This window comes from Chanos chanos, chromosome 3 (genome assembly GCF_902362185.1).
Source record: "Chanos chanos chromosome 3, fChaCha1.1, whole genome shotgun sequence".
In the NCBI taxonomy this organism is placed as follows: domain Eukaryota; kingdom Metazoa; phylum Chordata; class Actinopteri; order Gonorynchiformes; family Chanidae; genus Chanos; species Chanos chanos.
In genome coordinates, this window is record NC_044497.1 from 16,724,485 (window position 1) to 16,747,500 (window position 23,016).

The window sequence follows — 23,016 nt, forward strand, 5'->3', positions numbered from 1 at the left end:
TCAAAGGGGAACTTCATTCACATTGGCAAAAATGCAAAAGTGAGCTATGTGTGTGTGTTTTGTCTGGAGACAGTTTAGACTGATTTATAGTGATTTTATTGTTTTACAATCAGGGAAAATACACAGTAGAGAAATTTAGATCAACAGTTTTAGAATTAGATTATTTGTGAGTGAATGTTTTGATGTGCTGTTGCTGTGAATGTATTTTTGTATGTAGATGATACTGAATTGCCATCTCACTAGACTCCTCAACCATCTTCCAACCTTTGAACCCATTTCAGGAAAGTGCTGTGATGTCACATGCTCAATCAATGAAACAAAGTGCTAAAAGCATCCTCTCTCTCTCTCTCTCTCTCTCTCACCTCCAGTTCGTTGAGTCCAGATGCTGATGGGGACCTTGCCTTTCAACGTGAGGGCTTTGGCAGGCAGAGCATGTCAGAAAAACGTACCAAACAATATAGCGACGCCAGTCAACTCGAGATCATCAAAACGCGCAAGTCCAAGAGCATGGACCTGGGTAAGCATATCCCTCTGAACACTACAACTCCCAAAATCCCATGCTTTGGTTCATAGTCACTCCTTTCTCTCCTCCATAACCTCTGGTATCTAGTGTTGATTAGCTGAGTTTGTTAGACGCAGCTCTTACAGGACAATCTGCTTGGATAGAAACAAGGTCTTTTGTTGTAAGTCCATAACACAGCCATACAGCGAGAAAACTGCAGAGAAACAGAAACAGACACAGAGAAAAATGCAACACCACAACTCAGTGAACACTTTTAAAGTGAGGATCACTTTCTCTAGATCTCCTCTGTCCACCCCAAGTCCTTGACAGCCACCGTTATACCACTAATACTTTTGCCAAATTGGGACATTTGTTAGGCCAAGCTCCCTCAAGCACTCTTTAACGCCGCCTTAAATGAACCTAATAGCCTGGTTCGGTGATCTGAGAGAACTGGTCATTCAGGAGTGAGGTATCTGTCTGGGTGTGTGTGGACAACCTTGCCCTGATGGGGAGGCTCACACTTGGTTGAGGTCGTGTCTTGAAGAGAAAACATGAAGGAGCTCTTCGCCGGGAGCTCCCACGGGCCGTTGTTCGGCTGAATGGGCAGTCAGAAACGATAAGGCACTTTTTCATCCTCCCTTCTTTCATTCAGGGTCAACATCAAGGCTCCGTCCTCTCGAGACTGTCCCCACCGTGTTATCCCCCCTCTTTCCATCCTAAAAAAAAAAAAAAAAACACTCAGACTCAAAGCTCTAGAAAGTTCTTCATCCATTCAGCCCCTCCCATCCACTTTACACTTTTATCAGTGTGAGTGACAGGAGAGAAAGACGATACTGCACTCAGAAAGAGACAGGGAGAGAGAGAGAGAAAGAGGGATAGAAAGAGAGAGTAACAGATGGAATGAAGATGTGGAAGGTTTTTATTGACAGATAAGGCCAGTTGGAGATTTTCATTAACATGAAATGCGTTTGATATCAATTAAAGTTGTAAGATGTTCCATTTTAGATGGGGGTCCCTAATGGTCCACGAGAAGGTTCCAATTTTCTTTGGAACTATGCACTCTGTATCACACTTTATCAAATAGCTCCATAATTGTACCGTCAGCACTGGCTGTTCCTGCTGAAAAATTGATATGTTGGGTGAAAATTTCCCGTGATGAAACAATTATGGCTCTCCAGAGTCAAAGGGTCTTGCAAAGGCTTTTAGGATTAACTACTAAAACTACACCATGTTCTTTTGTAGCACACAACTGGGCTAAACTTAGTGTTTTTCTTAGTAGGCAGCTTAGTCTTGTGAAACTGTTTTACAATTTACAATGTACAATTTAGCATTTAGCAGACGCTTTTAGCCAAAGTGACTTACAATCGGTGCATCAGTCGGATTCCTAATACCTCATAAGCAGACATCGCTTAAAAGACTGAGCGTCAATTTACTCCTTCATATTGCGCCCTGGAATTCTTAGACAAGCATAGATACAAGACAAGGTTTTTTTTTGTTTTTGTTTTTTGTTTTTTTTAAGGAAGGGGGGTTAGGCTTAGGGGGATAGGTGGGTTCTGAAGAGGTGGGTTTTCAGTTTCTTGCGGAAGATGGTGAGGGATTCCGCAGTCCTAACTGTATGAGGGAGGTCGTTCCACCACCGAGGGGCAATGGTGGAGAAGAGGCATGGTCGGGAGGAGCAGCTGCCGGGTTCCCGAAGTGAGGGGACCGTCAGCTGACCAGAGGTTCTAGTAGTGGTATACGGAGTTATTAGGGACTGAAGGTATGATGGGGCAGAGCCTTGGACCAGGAGCTGGGTCGCCTGTTGTGTGAGGAATGGGCAGATTCCCCTGATATGGTATAGGGAGAATCTGCAGGATCGAGTGACTGCCGCGATGTGACTGGAGTAGGTTAGTTGGTTGTCGAGGGTTACGCCTAGGTTTTTGGCTGCTGTGGTGGGGAACACCACAGATCCCTCGATGGTTTTCTTATTTCTCAACATCTAGTAGACTTTACTCTCATGCAAGCTCTTTTATTTAGACCCTAGTGTCCTCAAATGGCCACCTGTCCCCATTTTCCTAAGTATGAATATGTATCCAGCTCCACCGAAACCTGGGTCTCACAGAGAGATGTGATCGCAAAACTCTTATTTTTATCAACGCGAGTAACGCAAAGCCAATGGAGTGAAAAGATTTCCACAGGTTCCATAGGAGACTACCGAGGAGCCATCACATCGTCTTCCTCGTCAAATTTAACACTTACAGAAGAACTGTCCGGAAACAAGGACAATTTTTTACTAAAAGCACATTTTATTGACTTTAAAATTTCTGCCAATTACCTGCTCTTATCAGAGGAGCACTTCTCCTCTGATGGTCTTTTTTTTCTCCACTCATCTTTTTTCCTCTCCTCTCTGAATGATAGATGTATATATTCTTAGCTCACAGTAAGGTCTTATGTGTTTAGCATTAAATCTGATTAGCCATAACAGCTTTAAGTCTTTTTTTTTTTTTTTTGAATCCATCGGCAGGAAATATTCTGACCTGTCTTGACATCGTATGGCATTTGATATCTCTCAGATGTGAGATAGAGGAAACAGGATTGGTTATGCATCGCACTCGTCTCTGCACCCAGAGAATGATCTACTAACATTTGAATCTGTCAGTGGATGGAATGATTGAAAGTAAATGCATGATGGTTAATATTCTCTCATTCTCTTTCCATCTCTCTCTCTCTCTCTCTCTCTCTCTCTCTCCCTCTCTCTCCACCTTCCTCTAGATCCGTCTCTCTATTTCTCTTTCTTTCTACTGTCTCTCTCTTTTCTTTCCACTTCTCTGTCATTTTTCAAAGTACTTTACTTCTTTCAATCCCCCCTCTTTTTTTCTTTCTCTCCTTCTCCCTCTATAGAATAATTTACTGATTTGCATGCTGTCTGGTTTTGGCCTATGAAAATGTCACTAAATGTGAATTGGAGTCACACTGCACATGCATGGGTATTTCGGAATGATGGAATGTGGGCACTAACCAATCACAATTGTTTATGCCTCTTTAACAGTAGCTGACGAGATTAACCTCACTCCCCGCACAGACAGGATGGAAGGTAAGCCAGCCAATATGGGATACGCGTCTCAACAGCGGCTAGTCACTCCACGCTGATGCATGCTAGCTCTTATGTGTTTGGGGGCAGCTTGCGGTAGAAGTCGGGTGCTTTTTTAAATGCCAAAATGTTAATCATCGGTTGCTTTTGCATTCTCTAATCCTCATTCAAGTTACCTATTGTGTTTTCTCCATTTATCAGTGTTGTCATTGATATTTGGTTTGCATTCAGTGGCCATTGTAGGATTAAGTTATAAACTTGCTATAAGTTACTAAAGCATGGCTTTTTAGGTGTATCTTGACGAGGCTGGTAAGCTGGTTCAGTTGAGTGGGACCATAGCTGTTAGGTATAGCTTTCATGACTGTAAGCATAATACAGGATTCAGTATATATATATGCCTGTGACCTCACGTGCCATCTTCCCTTCTGACTTTGCCAGAATGGTACTTACAATTCCTTTCTCCATTTCACCGCATCCTCTCTCTCTCTCTCTCTCTCTCTCTCTCTCTCTCTCACTCTCTCTATCTGTCTCCCCCCCCCCCCCCCTCTCGCTTTCGCTCTCCCCATTTAAAATGGGGACACATGCCGTGTGAATGTTTAGGAGGTAATTTGAGATAATTGCTGTCAAATCAAAGTGAGTTTTTTGTTGTTAGTGTTGTTGAATGAATGGCATGATGTTAAGTAGAGGTTCTGGCACACGCTTTTTTTTTTTTTTTTTTTTTTTTTTTTTCGTCAGCATGTTAGTGGCATACTAGATGTTCTTGGGAGAATGGAGAATGTGATGCAAGGGAAAACATTAATTATATGGAGAGGCGTTGGAAATGAAAAGGTTGGGACGGAGAGAAGAGGGGGGAGAGGCAGAATTCCATTTGAAGTAAAGACCCCTCAAAATCAGCTGAGCTTGTACGGCTGACTGCAATTAATCCATCAATGTCAGGGCACCAGAGTTCCCAGTTCTCACCACGGCATGTCAGGATTGGATGTCCTTTAGACAACGCAAAGCAGTGGATGCGCAATACAATAGAATTCCAGGACCGCTGTGAATAAATACAGAGAAATCGCAAAACGCGCTTCTTTTCACAGCTGTGTAGAACATACACCCAGCTGAGGAACCTTTAAGCTTTTGTCTTTTTTGATAAACTAGATAATCTTTAGTTAGTTGATTCACCTTATCTTGACTATTTATATTGATTAATGATACACAAATGCCATCACACATATTTGCTTTCTTCTGTTTAAACTGATGATAATTTTTAAATTGAAAAGAACAACTCGGCAACTTTTTTTTCTTTTTATTGTTCATTCTGTTGGTAGCATATGCTTTAATCTTCCCATTATTATACAGCAGTCTTAGTCTTAATGACCACACAAACATTGTCAAAGGTACTAAAGGATTCTTTGGCAAATATGGAGGACTAGACTGAAAGATGAAATGGAGTATAAGGGAGGAGGGGGCAGTTAGTGATGAAAACAATTGGAAAGCTTTCAGTGGCACTAATGCCCAGCCATACACCTGTGGCTCTCACAGGAATGTCTGCACACAGGAGGAGAAAGAGGAGAGCCAAACTGTCACAGCTGTGCACAGCCAGTGTAAGCCACCTGGACTCTCTCAACCTTTGCAAAAAAAAAAAAAAAAAAAACCCCAACATGAAAATACCAAACCAGTTTATTTTATAGCTTATTCAGTTGTAAGAGCTATACCATAACAGAGTTAGATAAAACACACTGTGTTTTGTGTATCTTGTAAGTCTATGTCTTTGCGGTCAGTCAAAGTGAGCTGAAGGTTGTAGAGCCGCCAGTGAGAAGGGCATAGATGCTTTATCGTTCATCTCAGTAGAAATGGTGCATGTTCCAAGAAAAACATTAGCACTGAGTCATATTGTCGCCTGAGACTGCCACGATGACTCGCAGCAAAATAATAATGAGATGATTCAGCAGATTAGGAACATTAAAGATGGTGTCAAAGATGAAAATGTGGTGACTAATCATGGGTTTTGGCCCTTGGGAAGTCAGCTCGGACAGGTGTAAATTGTGGAGGAGAACAAGGACATCCTCTGGTCGGCTAATGATCCAAAACAGGCACTGAAGGGGCCCTAGTCCACCCCAGGGCTCCTTCACTCTTCCCAGGATACCGGGACAACACCTCCCTCTTGGTTGTGGTTGAGCTATTTTTAGCTTAATCACCCTTTTAACGCCGAGCTTAAAATCTCGCTCCAGTCGAATAAATGAGCTGTAATGGATCCCTTGGCTGTATACAAATCCTCAGCTCGCACGAGGCGTCACTGTGAGTAATGGATATCAGAACGTCGTTTCAACCATGCTAATTAGATGGTGGCCAAAGCCTTCCCTTTAAAGGCACTCCTGTATTATTCATAGAGTTTGCAGTTCACCTCCTCAGACGTCAAACAATGATCACTCTTTCCCAATTAAATGCCCTGGTTGCCTTTGGTCGCTGCCTAATTAAGGTTATATTGCCCGTACATCTTGGACAATTATGGTTAAGTGTCTGTTTCAGGTGTGCAGGAATTCCTTACTGTGAATTAAGGTTAAAAGTGAAGATTGGTTACATGGATATGAGTTTTTGTTGGGTTTTCCTTTCCTTTTAAGATGTGGAGGACAATGTGATGAGTGATAGGAATGACATGGACATCTGAGAGGTGCCTCTCACCTTCTGGGCTCTTTTTATTCATGTAAAGAAAGAGCCAATCAGAAATCTTGCTCCTACACTCAAACACTTCTTCGCTCACACAAGAGACCGTGTTCAGAGTTTGTGGTGCAGATTGTCACGGCAGCTCTGTGGGGATGCTAATTCTGAGATTCAAAAATCATTTGTCTTTCCCCTGAGATAGCACATCCATCTCAGCCTTATCCTGGATTCCCGTTGCATCAGCCTTCAGGCAGGCATCAGGCAGGGAGGGGATTCAAGTTGTGTTCTGTTGTAGCACATTTGTGCCGGTAAGCTTCTAAAGCCATGCATTAACAAGGTATTTGAGCTATGTTGATTAAAGCACTTCCTCAAGCATATTGAGAAAGGATATTGTTTGTCATCCAGCTGGTGCAGGTTTCATGTATTCATTTCTTTTGGTCTCTTACATCAGGAAATGAGTGATGCTTCAGAGAGACTGGAAATAGTCTTTACTTGTACCCAGGTGGTCGGATAAGATGAACAAATATGATTCATTGAGGTAGAAATTGATTCAGTAATCAGCAGTGTGCTTTGGCTGCTCAATAAGTAGTCTTTCAGGAAATAACTGCAACACATCCCTACCCACTCTGTCGACCATACTGACATTACAGTACATGAAGTATTAAAAGAAAAAAAAAAGTTTTGAAAAGGCCTTTGGCTGTTTTACTTCAAGCAGAAGTTTCTCCAGTATGCTGGAATGCAGTTATCTTTCCTAACTTGAAAGCTGTTTCCAAGCACACTTCCATTGATGAGATCCTTTAGATGCATCATGGGAATTGTAGTGTGCTTGCCTACTGATATTCCATTTCAGTGTCTTGTGGCAACAGGGGGCTCTTCATCAATAGTGACATGATTTAAATTGGAAATGTCTTGATCACTCTGTGTTTACTAACCAGGAAATCCAATACCGACCAACAATGAATTTAAAACTCACTACTGCTGCCTTCTCCTACCCTGGAACTGTCAACACAGTGACTCTTAAATGAATGGAATGCTGTCTGCATATATAGACCAGGCAAAACTACTGCTGCTTCAGAGGGTCAGAGGTCATTTCCATGCCCACCAAGCCAGCTGCCCCAAAACTTATAGACTCCCAAATTCTCAGCACGCAAAAAGAGAATTAGTCAGTTGCCAACTCGGTTCTACGTTTTTGTGTGTTGAGGGGAAAAAAAGGCCACTGCTGAGACAGCTTTTGTTTGAAGGCTGTTTTTGGCACAAGCTTGGCTAATCACTGGAGTTACGCAGCGCAGGTTTGCTTGGTTAAAGGATCAAGAGGGGATTAAGGGTTGGTCTAGCGAAGGCGGCGGCTGCGGCTGCGGAGTCTGAAGCTGCTACCGTTTGTGTAATAACGATAACAGTGGCAGCTTGCATTTGGATTAAACTGTTACCCTGGCACTCTGCCTTCAAAGCGTTTATGGTTACCCCGTTCCAGCCCCATGTTCGTGGGCTCAAATCGCCTCAAATCATTTCAGTCTCCTCCACATAACTAACTCATTTATACACACACGATGATGTTTCTAGAAGTGCGGTGTGGTCTGAGGGGAAAGTAATAGATTTCTAATTGTTTTTAGTGGGTGATGATAGTTTATTTTGCTAGTTTAATCTTTGTTTTGCTCTCACGTCACCCCATCCAGAGATCCGCTGCAAGCTTGATGAGCAATGGAGCACAGACCATTTAGCTTTGTGAAAACAAGCCCAGGCCTTGACTGACAACAGAGCGTGAGCTTGAGGGAGAGCTGACAGTATCACATGGTCTGGTCCATGGTCCAACGTAACACAGCCATGAAAGAGAGAGCGAGTGATGAAGGGAAAAGAAAGCAAGAGAAAGGGGGAGAAAAAGAGATTGATTGACAGTCATGTTTAGACAGAATGCGGCCATATGGTAGATTGTGGTATGCTCACATATGGAGCACGCTGCAGTTATGGCCTTCAGAGACTACAGGCCCCATGCCCGAAGAATGGTTGAGAGGTTTAACTGCATGTTGAAAAATCCCTTGAAGGCTTTGGCAAAGAGGCCTATCAGACATAAAATCCATCATGGCATGAATACAGATCCATTCAAGTTGTAATTATACACATTTTAAAAATGAAATTGTGCAGTGAATTTCAGAATAGTCTTCCAGCCACACTAGGCTTGGTCATGGGTCATTGTCCAGACGGTTCATGCACAGTTGGCTACCGACAAAATGGAAAGGCAGTGCTGGAGTATCGCTCTGTTTCCTTACTATAAACAGAAAACAGTGACCGTTGGAAAAATAATTACAGTTGTCCAAAAGAGGAACTGGGGTAGGTTTGAATAAATGTCCAAGACTGATGTGTGTAGACATGCTGACCTTGTCCATCAGAACTCTTTGTGTTAATCTTAATCACCATCCAGATTTGACAACACACACACACGCACACAAACACACACACACAGATTACACACTCACACATGCATGTGCACACACACACACACGCACGCGCACATGCACACACAAACACGCACGCACGCACGCACACATACAGAATGGCTTTGTCTGCTCTTTTGAGTAGCAACGTACTGTTGGATTTGCAGTGTTTTGTTTGTGTATAATTTGCATGTTAATGACATTTGCCTGCATGATGGGCTTCTGTAATGTTTTATATTTGAGTGAGGACCAGTCAACTGGACCAGCAGCTCTGTGTCATCAACATTTTTCATCATCTAGTCGCCTGCTGTGTCGTGTGTGTGTGTGTGTGTTATGAGATGTGAGTGAGTCATTGATGCATATAGAAATTCATCAAGTCTATTGTTCAGGAGCATTACACATTTATCTTTTTAGATCACACAGGTGTCTTGGGTTTGGAGCCGCAGTGTGAAAGTGTGTTATCCATATGGGCCCACCTGGCCACACACACACACACACACACACACACACACACACACACACTCGGGAACTCAACTGTGTTCATTGTGCTGTCTAAAATCCCATTCCTCAACAGGCTCCCATAGCCTAGAATTACTGCTCTCCATTGCTAGGAGTTGTTTGAAGTGCAGGCATTGGTGTCTTTGTGGGTGCCTCTTTACATGGGTTTGGATAGGCTCCTCAAAGAGAAAGTACTGAATTAAAGGCATGAAAAGGTCATTAAGCATGAACATGGGAGTGTTGAGGGAGTCACTGGGAGGCTCGGGCATGAATAGGCTGAGTCTCGCGTGTTTAGTCTACATGCTTTTGCTCTTCCTTTTCTCTTGTTCTCCACATCCTCTCCGCTCCCGCCCTGCCCACCCCCACCCCCACTCCCACTCCCACCTCACCCCCACCCGTCACCACGCAGGGAAGATAATATGGCTTGTATTTGTACCATCCATCAGTGCCTTTACTGCAACTGCACAGAGAGTGATTATTGTTCACTCTCTCTCCCTCTCTCTCTCTCTCTCTCTCTCATTTTTGCATGTAGTTCTGAGAGTAAAAATGTTTGGGAAAGGTCATTATTTAGTCTTGGGAACAGGGAGAAATAAATGCTTTTTTTCTTTCTTTTTTTTTCCTTTCTCCTCCTAAGACAGATAATGAGTCTCCTTTAAATGTGCAGCAAAGTCATTAATATCCCAAATTATTTGTGATTTACTTTCTTCTTTTCCATTTTCAACAAATTATTAGATAAGTAGAACTTCCATTATCTCATTTTTCTTCAGTTAGGAAGTAAACCAAACATCTGATTAGTCATTAGATAATTTGAGTAGCATCAATTTATGAAAAATTAAATGCTTCTATGTTTTTAAGCTTCGGGCAAGTGTGCTACATGTCTGGCTGCATTACGTTTTTTCTGTCTATGTTTTTCTTTTTTTTTTAATGATTAAATGTCCTCTGTTTCACTCCAAAGGCTCTTCCACACGAGATGTGGGGCCGTCTCTGGGCCTGAAAAAATCCAGCTCTCTGGAGAGCCTTCAGACGGCGGTTGCCGAGGTAACACTTAATGGGGACCTCCCCTTCCACAGGCCCCGCCCTAGAATCATCAGAGGGAGGGGCTGCAATGAGAGCTTCCGTGCAGCCATCGACAAATCGTACGACAGGCCTGGCGTTACCACAGCAAATCCGGAGGAAGAGGACGAAGGAATGGAGACTTGTAAGTGTACAAATACAAACTGGTCCTAATAAACAAAGAATTGTCACCCAGTCAACAGGCAAAACTTTCAGCGCAAGGATTTGCAACAATATTTGCAACATTGCAAGAATCACAAGTTGTCCTACAATTATGGCTTGGTTTTAGTGCATTATTCCATCATTTTGACATACAACATCAGTATGAACCATATTTCACCCATTACAAATAACTTAAAATCACTTATCAAAGTCATAGTTTTGCATAAACTTAAAAAAAAAAAAGAAAGAAAAAGTCAACAACAACAAAGGTAACACTGCAGATGTTTTTGTAGATCCATCCTGAAGTTTAATATGCTAAGATATGAAAAATACGAATAAAAATTATGACGAGCGTACTGGACTCGTGCGGATCCAACATTGTGTTCCCAGGATAAAACCGCATTCTCTCCCTTTCCCTTGTTTCACAAAACATTTTCCCTTTTTATGCATTTTTCATAGACTGCACTCAGCAGCGATATTGGCTGCCAGCTCCCCAGAGGAATTATTACAATAGCAGGGAGGGGTCTCTCCCACCACAAGTAGGTCAGGCCTTCCTTTGGAGGCAGAGAGAGGAGCCAAAACAAGAATAAACCTTCAGTCAGCATCCACATTACTCTCACATTACAATTCACATCGCCAACGTCAAAATGAATTTTCCAGGGATTCGTACAGACTGTTTTCCTTTGTGTTTTTTTTTTTTTTTTAAATGGGATTGTTATGATGTTTCCTTACTTGGAGCCTTTTTGGAACACTGTCAGTGCTTACTGACAGAATGACTTGTCTGTCCCTTTCTCCTCCCGGGGTGTCAGTGATCAGTTTGGGAGTCACTTGTCTGATTTTGTCAATGGTGTTTTTTGTGGGGGTTTTTTGTGCTTTTGGCACTTTTTTTTGTTGTTGTTGTTATTTTTTCGATGTGTTTTGTTTCTCGTGTGTTTCAGAATGTGCTGCAGTTTTAACTCATCTCACTGTTCTCCACAGTTTAATTCTGTTAAAGAATTTAGGTCTAAAATAGGTTTTCTCAGTCACCAGTTTAAAGCTTCTGTTTTCTTTTTCATGAAATGTCAGCCTTCAGATTGGACTAAAAAGACTTGATTCATTTCTCTTGAAATCTCAGTGAATTGCTAAGGAATACATGAACAAAAAAATCTGTTCTATATAACAAGTTTTTTCATTGTGTTTTCATAGTCACAGGGAAGTGCTTTTGGTGAGAGGCACAGTAATTCACTGTGATATTGATGAACAGAGTTTGGTGACAGTCAAACTGAGCTTAAAGCTGGTATTACATAGCATTAGCTTTCCATTTCACCGAGCACTGCCCAGCTAGGTGTTTTTTTTTTTTTTGGGGGGGGGGGGGGTGCTTACATGCTCACAACAGGTAATGACATGACCAAGCCTCTGGAATATCCAGCTTTTTTTTTTCCCTCCTTCCTCTCCATTGAAAGCTTTCATTAAAAAAAGAACTGTGAAATTTTCAAATATAAAGAATTATTTGCCGGAATCGCTTTGTTCTCATAAGCTCTGTCTGGAAGCGACTAAATACTGCCTTATCTTACCCTGGAGAAATGGGAGGGAGGGGGGAGGGGTGGGGCACAGATTCTGCCTGGTGAGGTATATTGCATTCTTCTCTCGTGATATTCAAATAAGACTGTTTTTCAATTTAGATAAAAGACGGCTGACTGTGCTCTTCACTGAGGTTAATAGTCAAAGTTGACAGATAAGGTGCCGCCTTTTTTTTTTTTTTCGTCTTCCTCGCCAAGACTTTTATTTACAAAAGATGTGAATTTTGCCGTCGCCCGGGGAAAAAAATGTGTCGTTGTTAGATACCGTACCAAGCCAATGAATTTCGTTCTTTTTCTCACGATGTTTGTAGATTTTTTTTAATACCCAACCTCCTGTTTGTTTACATTCTGCTCTCTCTCTCTCTCATTCTCTCTCTAACTCTCTCTCTCTCTCTCTCTCTCTCTCTCTCTCTCCCTCACTTCCTTTTTCGCAATCTGTTTCAAGAAGCGTGGCAATTTTACAAACCCATCATGAGTTGAAGTCACACTTGCGAAAAGAGATGAGAACCTCCGTCTATCAAAGAAGAGGAGATTAATGATGCCCTCTGATTACTGTGTCAAAACATTTACATCTCTTATGTACAGCTGAGATTCATTTAATTACCTTAATTCAGTTCTTTCTTTTGTGCTCGCTACCCGTGAGCCAAGATTGGCAAAACACCTTAACTTACTGAGACGGCTGTTTAGATGAAAACGCTATTGATCTCTCTTGTTGTTTGGCACTAACTCGGCACTCACATGTACACAGTTCTCAGTGAAGCTAATGAGTGGAGTTTTTGAAAAGGATAGTATTTTGTTGAATTCATAGCCTTTCTTTCTTTCTTTCTTTCTTTCTTTCTTTCTTTCTTTCTTTCTTTCTTTCTGTCTTTCTTTCTTTCTTTTTCTCTCTTTGTCCCTTCTCTCTCGCTCTCATGAGTGTGTTTGTATCCACACTCACACACACACACACACACACACGCACACACATCCGCCCCCCCCCCCCCCCCCCCCCAGGAGGTCCCCGATTCCCATCTCCTGTGTGTTATCTGAGACGACATCATTAGCAGCAGCAGAAATTAGTGCTGTTGTCTAATCTTGCAGCCTGATTCTTAATTGCCAGATGCAGCTCTGCTTTTTGCAGATCCAACGACGCCTTTGCACTTAGCCACCCTGATAAACTTCCCCCTGCAAAAGGAACGAGTGATGAAAGAGATATCTGTCCAGCTTTATCTTCTTTGTAAATGGAAAAATGGATGGTAGAGAGAAGAGAGAGAGAGAGGAATAGTTGAGAAGGTTTCATCAGAATGCGCGCAGATCTTTTTTGACACTGATACGTGATGAACTTTTTAGCTGTTTTCTCCTGAGCTTTGCATAAAATGAAAAAAAAAAAAAAAAAGTAAATATAAAAAAAGATAATACATTGAGAACATAAAGAGCGAAACAAAGTCCAGTCATTGTTGAAATCGGATCCGTTTCTCCCCCTTTCACCTCCACAGTCAAAGCATTCGTCAGACACAAAATCCATCACATCCTAATCCCTCTCTGATCAGCCTCTTCTTTCTTTTTTCTCTTTTTTAGGTTGGGCATTAAAACCGCTCTCACACTCAGTCAGCAAAAGGGTCTGAGCATTATATGCATTAATTGCGCGCGCACACACACACACACACACACACACACATTCTCTCTCTCTCTCTCTCTCTCTCTCTCTCTCTCTCTCTCTCTCTCTTGCTCTCTCTCTTGCTCTCTCTCCTTCTCTCCTCTCTCTCTCTCTCCCTCTCTCTCTCTCTCTCTCTCACACGCACACACACACACACACACACATATGCGTGCACACTCTATCTCTTTCATATACCTATCTAGTCATTGCATCACAGCAGTAGTGGAAAAGACACCAGGCAATTAGCACTCTCTGTTTCTCTGTCACTCTCCATCTCTCTATGTTTTTTCTTCATTCATTCAGAGCTTATTTAAACTTACAATTAGTGACAGATTAATTACATTTTATACGCCAGCCGACCATCCGGAATGGAATTTTTCTGGGCGCGTAATCAGAGCCACTCTGAAATGAAAATTGGCCGTATGAGTTCTGCCTCATTTTTAAGGACATGTGATGATACTGATATGCAAAGTGAACCCAAAGACATTTCTGTCAGCGATAACACATTAAAAGTTTTTCTTTCTTTCTTTCTCTTTCTTTCTTTTTTTCTTTCTTTCTTTCTCTCTTTCTTTCTTTCTCTCTTTCTTTCCCTCGTTCTTAAAGAAATCTTTGGCACTTACAGCTGAGTAATAATAGTTCTGTTTCACATTAATGGAACAGTTCGCTGCCTTCATTCCAATAAGCCAACAATAGCATATGAATCTAAGGAAAATTGGATATAGATGTACTTTGTAAGTTATTATTGTCTTTGTACCAGGCTGTCATGAGACCCAAACGCTCTCTTCAAAGCAAATATCCCCAAAAGCAAAATGAATTAATAAAACAAAACTATTAGCTAAAACAATTCTGCTCGCATTCATTCACTCATTTCTCTCTGATGTGTTCAAAGGAACCTTCAAAAGTCTCTTATGGGGATACTGAAATACTGCGCAAGCTCAACTAAAGGAAAAAAAAAAAGAGGGGGGAAAAAAACCCTCAGAAAAGCAATCTGATTGTTTTCATAAAGGATCCGTTAAAGTAAGAACACATGCACTTCCAGCTTATCACTAAAAAGGAATTTTGAGCTAAAAATACTGGTTTCTCTGGGCAGATAAAGGAGGGACTGTATCCCATATTTCAGATCCTGTGCAGTGTGGGTTTTGGCCTCTGACATCCTCACATAGCCAGCGTGTCTGTGAAACATCGTCGTTCTGCGGATCTAAGACTGAAAGCCTCCGTGTTTGACCCCTGTCAAGTTTTAGACGAGGGTCGAATAAAAACTCAGACGATAATGAAGTCCTTCTCTGAGAAGCTGGGCCTTATCTGGTTTTCTTCGCTTCTCTCACTCCTTCAGCCACTCTCTCTTACATATGAAAACAAACAAATCTAAGAGCTTCTTTCTTGCCTCTCTACTTACAGAATCACTCAAGCCTCATAGAGGAGCCTTTGGATAAATGAGTTTGACTTTATGGTGTTCTGACCAATAGGTAGTCCCAGTGGTGTGCCCATCCCAGTCCAGGAAAGGGAGAGGTGAAAGCTCGTGAAAGGAGGAAGACAACCTGGTGTTGTGGAGAAAAAAAAAAAGTGTCTGGATGAGTCTGTTAATGTTTGAGTTATTGAAGAGGAGTGGAAGGCTTTAGCATAGTAATGCTTTTCTTATTCAGAGTTCCCAATAGCATAGATTCCATAAGAATGAGAAACTGGGGCCAGCTCAGCCATTATACCCTCAAAACATTTTTTTTTCTTTTTTTCCCCTCACCGCAGTCGCATTCGATAAGCTTTGGGAAAACCCAGGATCTGTGGGCTAATGTCTGACTGTAGCTCTGATAGCTCTGAAAATTGTTCTGTGTTTGAGAAAATGTTTTGTTTGGCAAAGCCCGGAAGGTTTTGTGGTATACCCCCCAAAATCTGTTTTTATTTATTTATTTTTTTTAAATATTTGGAAACTGCTGTGTTCTTCATCTCTCTCTCCCTCCCTCTCTCTCTCTCTCAGTGGAGGAGGACACTGAGGAGAGCTCCAGGTCGGGCCGTGACTCTGTCTCCACGGCGGCTGACCTTGCCCTGCCTGCCAGCGGATCGGTCAGCACTGAGAGACAGGTGAACGGTGGTCGACTCAAGGATGACAAGAAGAAGGAGAAAGGAGGGAAGGACAAGAAGAAGCAGGAGAGAGACAAAGAGAAAGACAAGAACAAAGGAAAGAAGGGCATGCTGAAAGGCCTTGGAGACATGTTCAGGTAAGGTGGGAAGTCAGAGGAAAGAAAACTTCCTCGGTAATTATTCAACGCTCCCACTCCAACCCCTCTTTCTCTCTCTCTCTCTCTCTTTCTCTCTCTCTCTCTCTCTCTCTCTCTCTCTCTCTCTTTCTCTCTCTCTTTCTCTCTCTCTCTCTCTCTCTCTCTCTCTTTCTCTCTCTCTCTCTCTCTCTTTCTCTCTCTCTCTCTCTCTCTCTCTCTCTCTCTCACTCTCCCCTGTCAGCTTAGAGGGATGACTTTTTCATCTAGCAGGTGTCAGACTATTCCCAGAACATTCACAGACCGTTGGTAGCAGTAGGTATATCTGTCCCTGACTCTCTCATATGATCTTGTCTCGGACAGTCCTGGGGTAGTTTGGACACAGATGATTTTTAATAAGGCAATATCTTTTATTCATGCAACACATGTGTGACTCTCTCACCCTAATATACATCCAGTATTCGTAAGGCAAGAGAGAGGAAAAAAATTACATTGTTTGGCTGCTACTATGAATAAAAAATGTGGATTCCCAATTATGCAGAACACTTTTCCATACTCGCACATGAATATATCAGGGATATTTATTATTATTTTTAAACACTGCCTGGAAAAAAAAAAAAAAGATTTTCCTCTTCACAGGCACTGGCGTTTAATATCGTTAACGAACATTTATGAATTTTCTGAGGTGCCTTAGAGATCTCAAAAAGCCTCTAAATCCTAGATCCATTTTATTCTCAGTGTTCATGCTACAAACACTCATTACGGGAGGCTTATTGATATGATATTTCATATCAGAGCGACAGTTTCCCTCCTTCACTCTCAAACACACAGCCAATAGGAAGCAACAAGGAAGGAAGAAGTGACCCCAGCTGTCAATTGGTCAAACCAAGCTACACATACAAACGCAGACAAACCTAGTAACCATGACTGTGAGCAATAGAGCAGAAATGGATCTCAAATCTTTTCCTGTGGTTTCAGGTGGACAATTGGGCGGGGGTGTTGGCTCTCCCCTCAGATGTGTGAGGTCAAAGGTCCAAGCTGTAGTTTTTAAGGGCACGGGCTTCGTCGCTGCTGTCTCGCTAATTAAACAGAAACCGTTATTAATTGTTCTGATTTGATGCTCGTTTGGATCCGGCATAAATGAAAAGGGCACGTTGCCTTGCGCTCCTTATCTGGCAATAAGATGTTTCTCGCCGTGGATTAGCGTAATGGGATTAGCCAGCGTAGCACAGCACGCAGCTCCCCTAATGAACAATAAAGATGACAAGTGTTTCCAGGTCATGTTTCCAGAGACCTCAGAGAGGTCGCTTATCACAACCTCATTTGAGCTACATTTCTGCACTCCATTAAAGAAGCTGGGTTGTAATTATAAACACACACACACACACACACACACCTGCTCACACTCAGTGATATGAGTTTCGCAGAGACTTTGTTTAAGAAGTGAAAGTAGATGTCGTGGAACTTACTAGTAGACGTAATCAACAAAGACACACACACACACGTGCACACACAAACACACAGCCTCATCTCTGGAAGATCATCTTTCTTTATTTTCAGTGTGTGTGTGTGTCAAGGCTGCTATAGAGGTGTTGTGACTTGGCCTGACACCTCCTCTCACTCGCTTTCTCACGCTATCACAAATCTTCTGAGCTTACATACACAACAAACACGCCAGGCAAAACCCACAGTGCTCTCTCTCTCACATTCACACTCCCTGCTTAGAGAGAGAGAGAGAGAGAGAGAGAGAGGAAAGCATGAGATCAGGATGAAAAAAATGATGGAGTGATGGAAAGGGTGGAGATGTTTCCATTAGTGTAGTGAGTTAGGGAGAGAGCGAGAGAGAGAGAAGGAGAGTTGTGTGAATAAGTTGAGGGTGGGGGAAGGAGGAGTGGGGGTGGGGGGGCTGAATGTTCATTAAGAGCTGAAACCCAGGACTGCTCCCCAGTGGACAGGATGAGTGTGTGTGTGTGTGTGTGTGAGAGTTTGTGCGGGTGTGGTCACACTCATTATACACAGAGACCCTTCTGAGAGTCGTCAACAGCCCCTGACACACCGTCAGAATCCGTCACCATGGAGATTGCACACTTCACTCACATCTGCCTGGCAGGCCGAGGAACCCAACCCTACCCAACTGCCAGAGATGCAGCTTTGGCTTTCACGCACACACACACACACAAACACACACACACATAAGTGCACCACACACACATGCACAATCATACACACTCACACGCATGCACATGTATATGCACACACACACAATTATACCCCCCCCCCCCCCACACACACACACTCACAGACACATCAAACACACTCCCCATTAGTGCCAAGCTCTCAAGGCCCATGTAACTGGCCTTCGCCACATCACGCCTCTCCCCTCCATTCTGAACACACACACACACACACACACACACACACACATGCACACATATATGCAGGCACGCACGCACGCACGCTCCCTAAGGAGGTCTGAGAGGCGTTTGCAATACACTGCAATTTGTGCTCATCTGCATGCCTGGCTAAAGGCACTGTGATGAGCTGGTTCAGGCAGACTTAATGGAGAGTCTGATTTGGAAGTACATTAAAATCAGAGGCACACGAGAGAGAGAGAGAGTGAGGGAAAGTGAGAAAGAAGGGCAGAGAGAAAGAGGGTTTCATGTGATGGAGAAGGGAAAGGAGGGAATAGGAGAGAGAGGAATGATAGGAAGGATAAAAAAAAGAGAGAGGTTGGAACGCAAAAAGGAGCGAAAATTTGGTGAGAAATGAGAAAGAAATTGAAAGGAATAACTTAAAAATCAATTAAAAATGTGCTTTAAAAGTGTAAAATTGAGAGAGTGAGAGGAAGAAAGAGCTCTCTTCAAGTTTCTTCTTTTAAAATCTTTCCTTAAAAAAAAGAAAAAGAAAAAAAACAAACAAATAAACCAAAAAAAAAAACAAATACCGACTGCAGGATCATGACATGTAAAGCATTTTATTTCAACAGAGTAAGACATGCATACGACCTCAGAGAATGTGACAAGTGACACATTGCTGGTGTTTTGGCATTGTCCTGTTGTGCTGTAATCAGGCATTGTGACTGTAAAGAGCAGGGTGTGTGTTCAGTCTTCAGACAGGGCGTTGTCATCATTAACCTGGCATACACTCAGTCTTGTTGGGATGGGCCTGTAACACACTGCTCTCCCTGTTCATCGCATCAGCACTCTCTCAATGCAACCTCTCCTCCCCAACTCAAAAACATCCATCTCTATAGCTAATTACATACGGTCTATCCTCTGTCTGTGTGACTGTCCCACTCCTCATGTCTCTCTTATGTCTGTGTGTGTGTGTGTGTGTGTGTGTTCTGTTGTGAATCCTTATGTATGCACATGTGCATGTGTATCCCGGTCTATGTCCTTGAGCTTGTTTTTCCTCTGTGTTTGTTCTGTGAGGTTGTGTGTATCTCCGTGTGTGTATCTGTGTATGCATGAGCATGTCGTTTGTTCTGTATCATCTCCTTTCATGGGCGCTGGTACAATGCATGATGGGTATTTGCTAGAGGGGCGCGTGCAAAGACGGTGAGATAGAGGGCTGGGGGTGCCTACTTCATGACAGAGAGAGAGAGATAGTGAGGGAGTGAAAGTCCTAAACGAGTGCAACAGAGTGAACTGGGATGGGGGGAGAGGTCGGGGGGAGAGAATTCTTTCATTTTACACGTCTGGTCACGGCAGTGTTGGCTGGAGGGGGATCCGATGCTCCCCTGTAATTGCTCTTAGTAAATGTTATTAATAGACTTTTATCACTGTTACCAAGGTGCCTCCTGCCCAAATTTTACCACTGTCCCCCTTTATTAGCCCATAGCCTCCTTTCACCCCCACCCCTCCACAATCAAATTACTGACACTACCCCCAGCAGTTCTCAAGTCACAGCCCTATTTGACGTGACAGTAAAACTCCTAAGGGATTTCAAGCATGCAAGAAGAGAGAGAGAGAGAGAGAGAGAAAGAGAGAGAGAGAGAGAGAGAGAGAGAGAGAGAGAAAGGGGGAGAAACACAACAGATCGAAAGGGTGATATCCATTGTCCCCCCTTCACCCCCCGTCCTGTCTTTGATATTTTTAGCTGCCGTGCGTGTAGGATGGGATGAAGGTTGATGGACTGCTTGCTTCCTATGCCTCATGGCCTTATGCATATGCATTGAGTGTGTGAGTCCTCCATGCCATCTTATCCCATATGTTTGCATGGACGGCTCCCCGCAGCTTATCCTGGACCAATCACGTCGCTCTGATTAACAACACCCCGTACATCACACGCGCGCATGCATAAGCCTAGCTTTCCACACGCCACCCTGCTTTACCCACGGCACACCCATTATCAAGCAGCACGCGTGTTCTTAACACACCAGCCATACGCACGAAGGCATTTCTGTTCTCTCCACTTTTACAATAGCTGTCAGGCACTGCAGTGGTTCTAGCTTCTCTCTCTCACACTTTATTTGGCCTTCAGTTCTTTGTACTTAGAGCAAATAAAGATGCAGAGAGCAAATATCAGAAAGAAGAGCTTCCGTATGGCCTTTTGCGTCGCAGGATGGACTGCGAATAGGAGCAGCTGAGCGAGATAGAGGACGTCATCACATCTGGATATTGGAAAGCGATCTGCTTCTGAAATGTCAACATCCACAGCGGCATTGCAAACAGATATCGGTTGTACGAATGACTCTCTTTGTCCGTCTCCATACATAAGACTGTCCTTTATCTTGGCTTAGGACTTAGGATGTGCAAATGTCATCTATCTCTCTCTTAAAAAGTAAAAAGTTTTTCTTTTTCCTTTTTTTTTTTCCCTCTAGACGATTATGGGGATGTTTTTGCTCCCCTCTGCTAGTCAAATAGACCAATTCATTGGCAGAGACTTCAATTTTATGGGATCAAGGTTATTTGTATCGTGGGATAAAAGCAAATAGGAGAAATAGATTGCAAAACCTTTCCGGAAGGTTCCATTGACTGCATGTGAGGTTCGGTGGTGTTGCCAGATAAGAACTGGACCAAACTGAAACGAGGAGGAAAACAAAACCGAAAACCAAAACAAAATAAAGGGGAAAAAAAAGAAAAGCAGAACAAAAAAAGAGGGAAAAAGCCCAGCAGGTTCTGTTGAGTGTGGATTGTCCCATGTATGCATAGTGAGGGGTTCAGCAGGACTGACGTCGATTTTGGGAAAAGGTTGTTTTACAGATCTGTCCTGGGAGACTTGTTGTGACTGATCGGCTCTTTGTTCGTCCGTTGGTCGGTTCTGGTCACTCGATGGAAATGACATTGGACACCTCTGGCTGCCTGTCAAAAGCGTCTGAGCGATATAATTGAGTTTGGAATGATTGTGAAGGATCTGGATCTGGAGCCCACTTCAGGGTGTGCTGATGTTGGTGGTGCTGATGTTGGTGGTGGGAGGGTGGAGGAGGCTAATTGAATCTGAAATCTTGTTTAAGATGAAATTGGACACACCAGTGCATTTCACCCAAAGGAAGTTCCTCTATGTGCAGCCAAACACCCCCCAAATATGCCCAAAGTCGTCAAGCCCTCGTATTAGAGAGGCCTCAATTAAATATAGCAGCAACCTCTCTCTATCTCTCTCTCTCTCACTCACTCACACAAACACACACACTCAAACACGCATGTCCTCTGCTTTCTTCTCTGGCTTGCGGAGGACTCACAAAGTATTTAATTAGGCTTGTGATCATCACACTCTTCCGTGTCTCTTAGACTTGTCTTCCTCTCTGTCATTTGTGTTTTTATCTCCTTAAAAGACCACATCTGTTCTTCCCTCTCAACTCCCCACACTTACTGCAGTTCAATTAGTGACAGAGCAAAGCCCTCTGGTCACCGCCCTGCCACTGGCTTTTTCTGTAGGTCTGTTTGATGAGTTTATGTCTTGGAAATCCTCTATGGCTTCACTTTCAAGGCACAATTCAACATTCAAGGCACAATTCAACATTTTTGACACAAGGACACATTGTAACACTCACCTGAGTTCTTGTCAGTTTTATCAGTCAATCACTTGTTTGATTGATTGATTGATAGTTTTTCATTAAAGCCATGCAGTTTTTTTTTTTTTTCATGACCTGAAATAGCCTAAAACTATAGTCAGTTACAGCACAATTAGTGGTATTTGAGTTTTTGTTTTTCCAAATATCCAAAGGGATTCAATATAAATGCAGACCCATTCTTGCCATTACACTGCCTTCCCTATGACCTATAATTAACTTGATACTGGTCTCGTTCTTTCTCACAGTAGGGAGGCTAAAGTAGCATTTTTACCATTTGTATTTGAGACAGGATCTAAAATTTATTTGCTGTCACACCAGGATGTAAAAATCAATAACAACAGCAAAACATTTGTCATTATTCATCTGCTGAAATAAGTCAGTAGAACATTTACATTTACTCATCTAGAAGACGCGACTTCCAAGACAGGAGTACAAACCATTTTTACGTAGCTGTCATAATAGAGTAATATGGTAGTGGGTGAACTTTCCCTTTGAAGTGGACCATGTTTTCTCCCCTTTGAATCCATTTCTATGTTAGAAAGGGGGGGGGGGGGGGTGACATGGTGAGTAGAGTGTTTAATATTGTATTGACAGCTCATTGAGTTTAATTACATGTAATTGGTAGAGGGAGGGATTTGCCAGAGCATTAAGGGTAAACGTAGGACTGGTGAATGTAACATCCGTTTAAAATTAATGGCATATCTAAAGCCAGAGAAATGTAAAGGTTGGCAAGCACAAAGGGAGAAAATGTGATTCTATCCCAAATCTCTCCTGTGTTCTAGTATGTAAATGGGTTACAGGGTAAAACTCATTATCCTTTGAATCTGTTACATACACTAGCTTAGTGTGTAATGAGATGGAGGGGTCTTCATGATGCTGACCTTTCCTATCTTCTCAATGCTACATCCGCTGGAGGGCAATCTCTCTCTCTCTCTCTCTCTCTCTCTCTCTCTCTCTCTCTCTCTCCCTCTCCCTCTCTCTCTCTCTCTCACACACACACACACACACACACAGCCTCTCTAAACATGAAGGGACTTAAAGAAGAGGAGCATGTGATGAAAATTGCCTGTGCTGTATGAATGTAATATCTGTCAATGTGGGATTATAGGTTTGATATGTTCCTTTTTTTTTTTTTTTTTTTTTTCAAAGGCAGCCAATTAAAGCTGAAGACCTTTGTGTGTCTGTCTGTATGTGTGTGTGTGTGTGTGCTGCTGTCACAGGCATATGCTGAATGTGTT

General features: G+C 42.7%; 1 protein-coding gene across 1 annotated transcript in view; it reads left to right on the forward strand.

Annotated features, from left to right (window-relative positions):
* Positions 1 to 23,016, forward strand: part of pard3aa (par-3 family cell polarity regulator alpha, a) — a 315,517-nt gene that overhangs the window by 204,836 nt on the left and 87,665 nt on the right. The window contains 4 exon segments of the mRNA XM_030767365.1: positions 369 to 517; positions 3,531 to 3,575; positions 10,101 to 10,343; positions 15,528 to 15,768. Coding sequence (XP_030623225.1) covers positions 369 to 517; positions 3,531 to 3,575; positions 10,101 to 10,343; positions 15,528 to 15,768 — 678 coding nt within the window.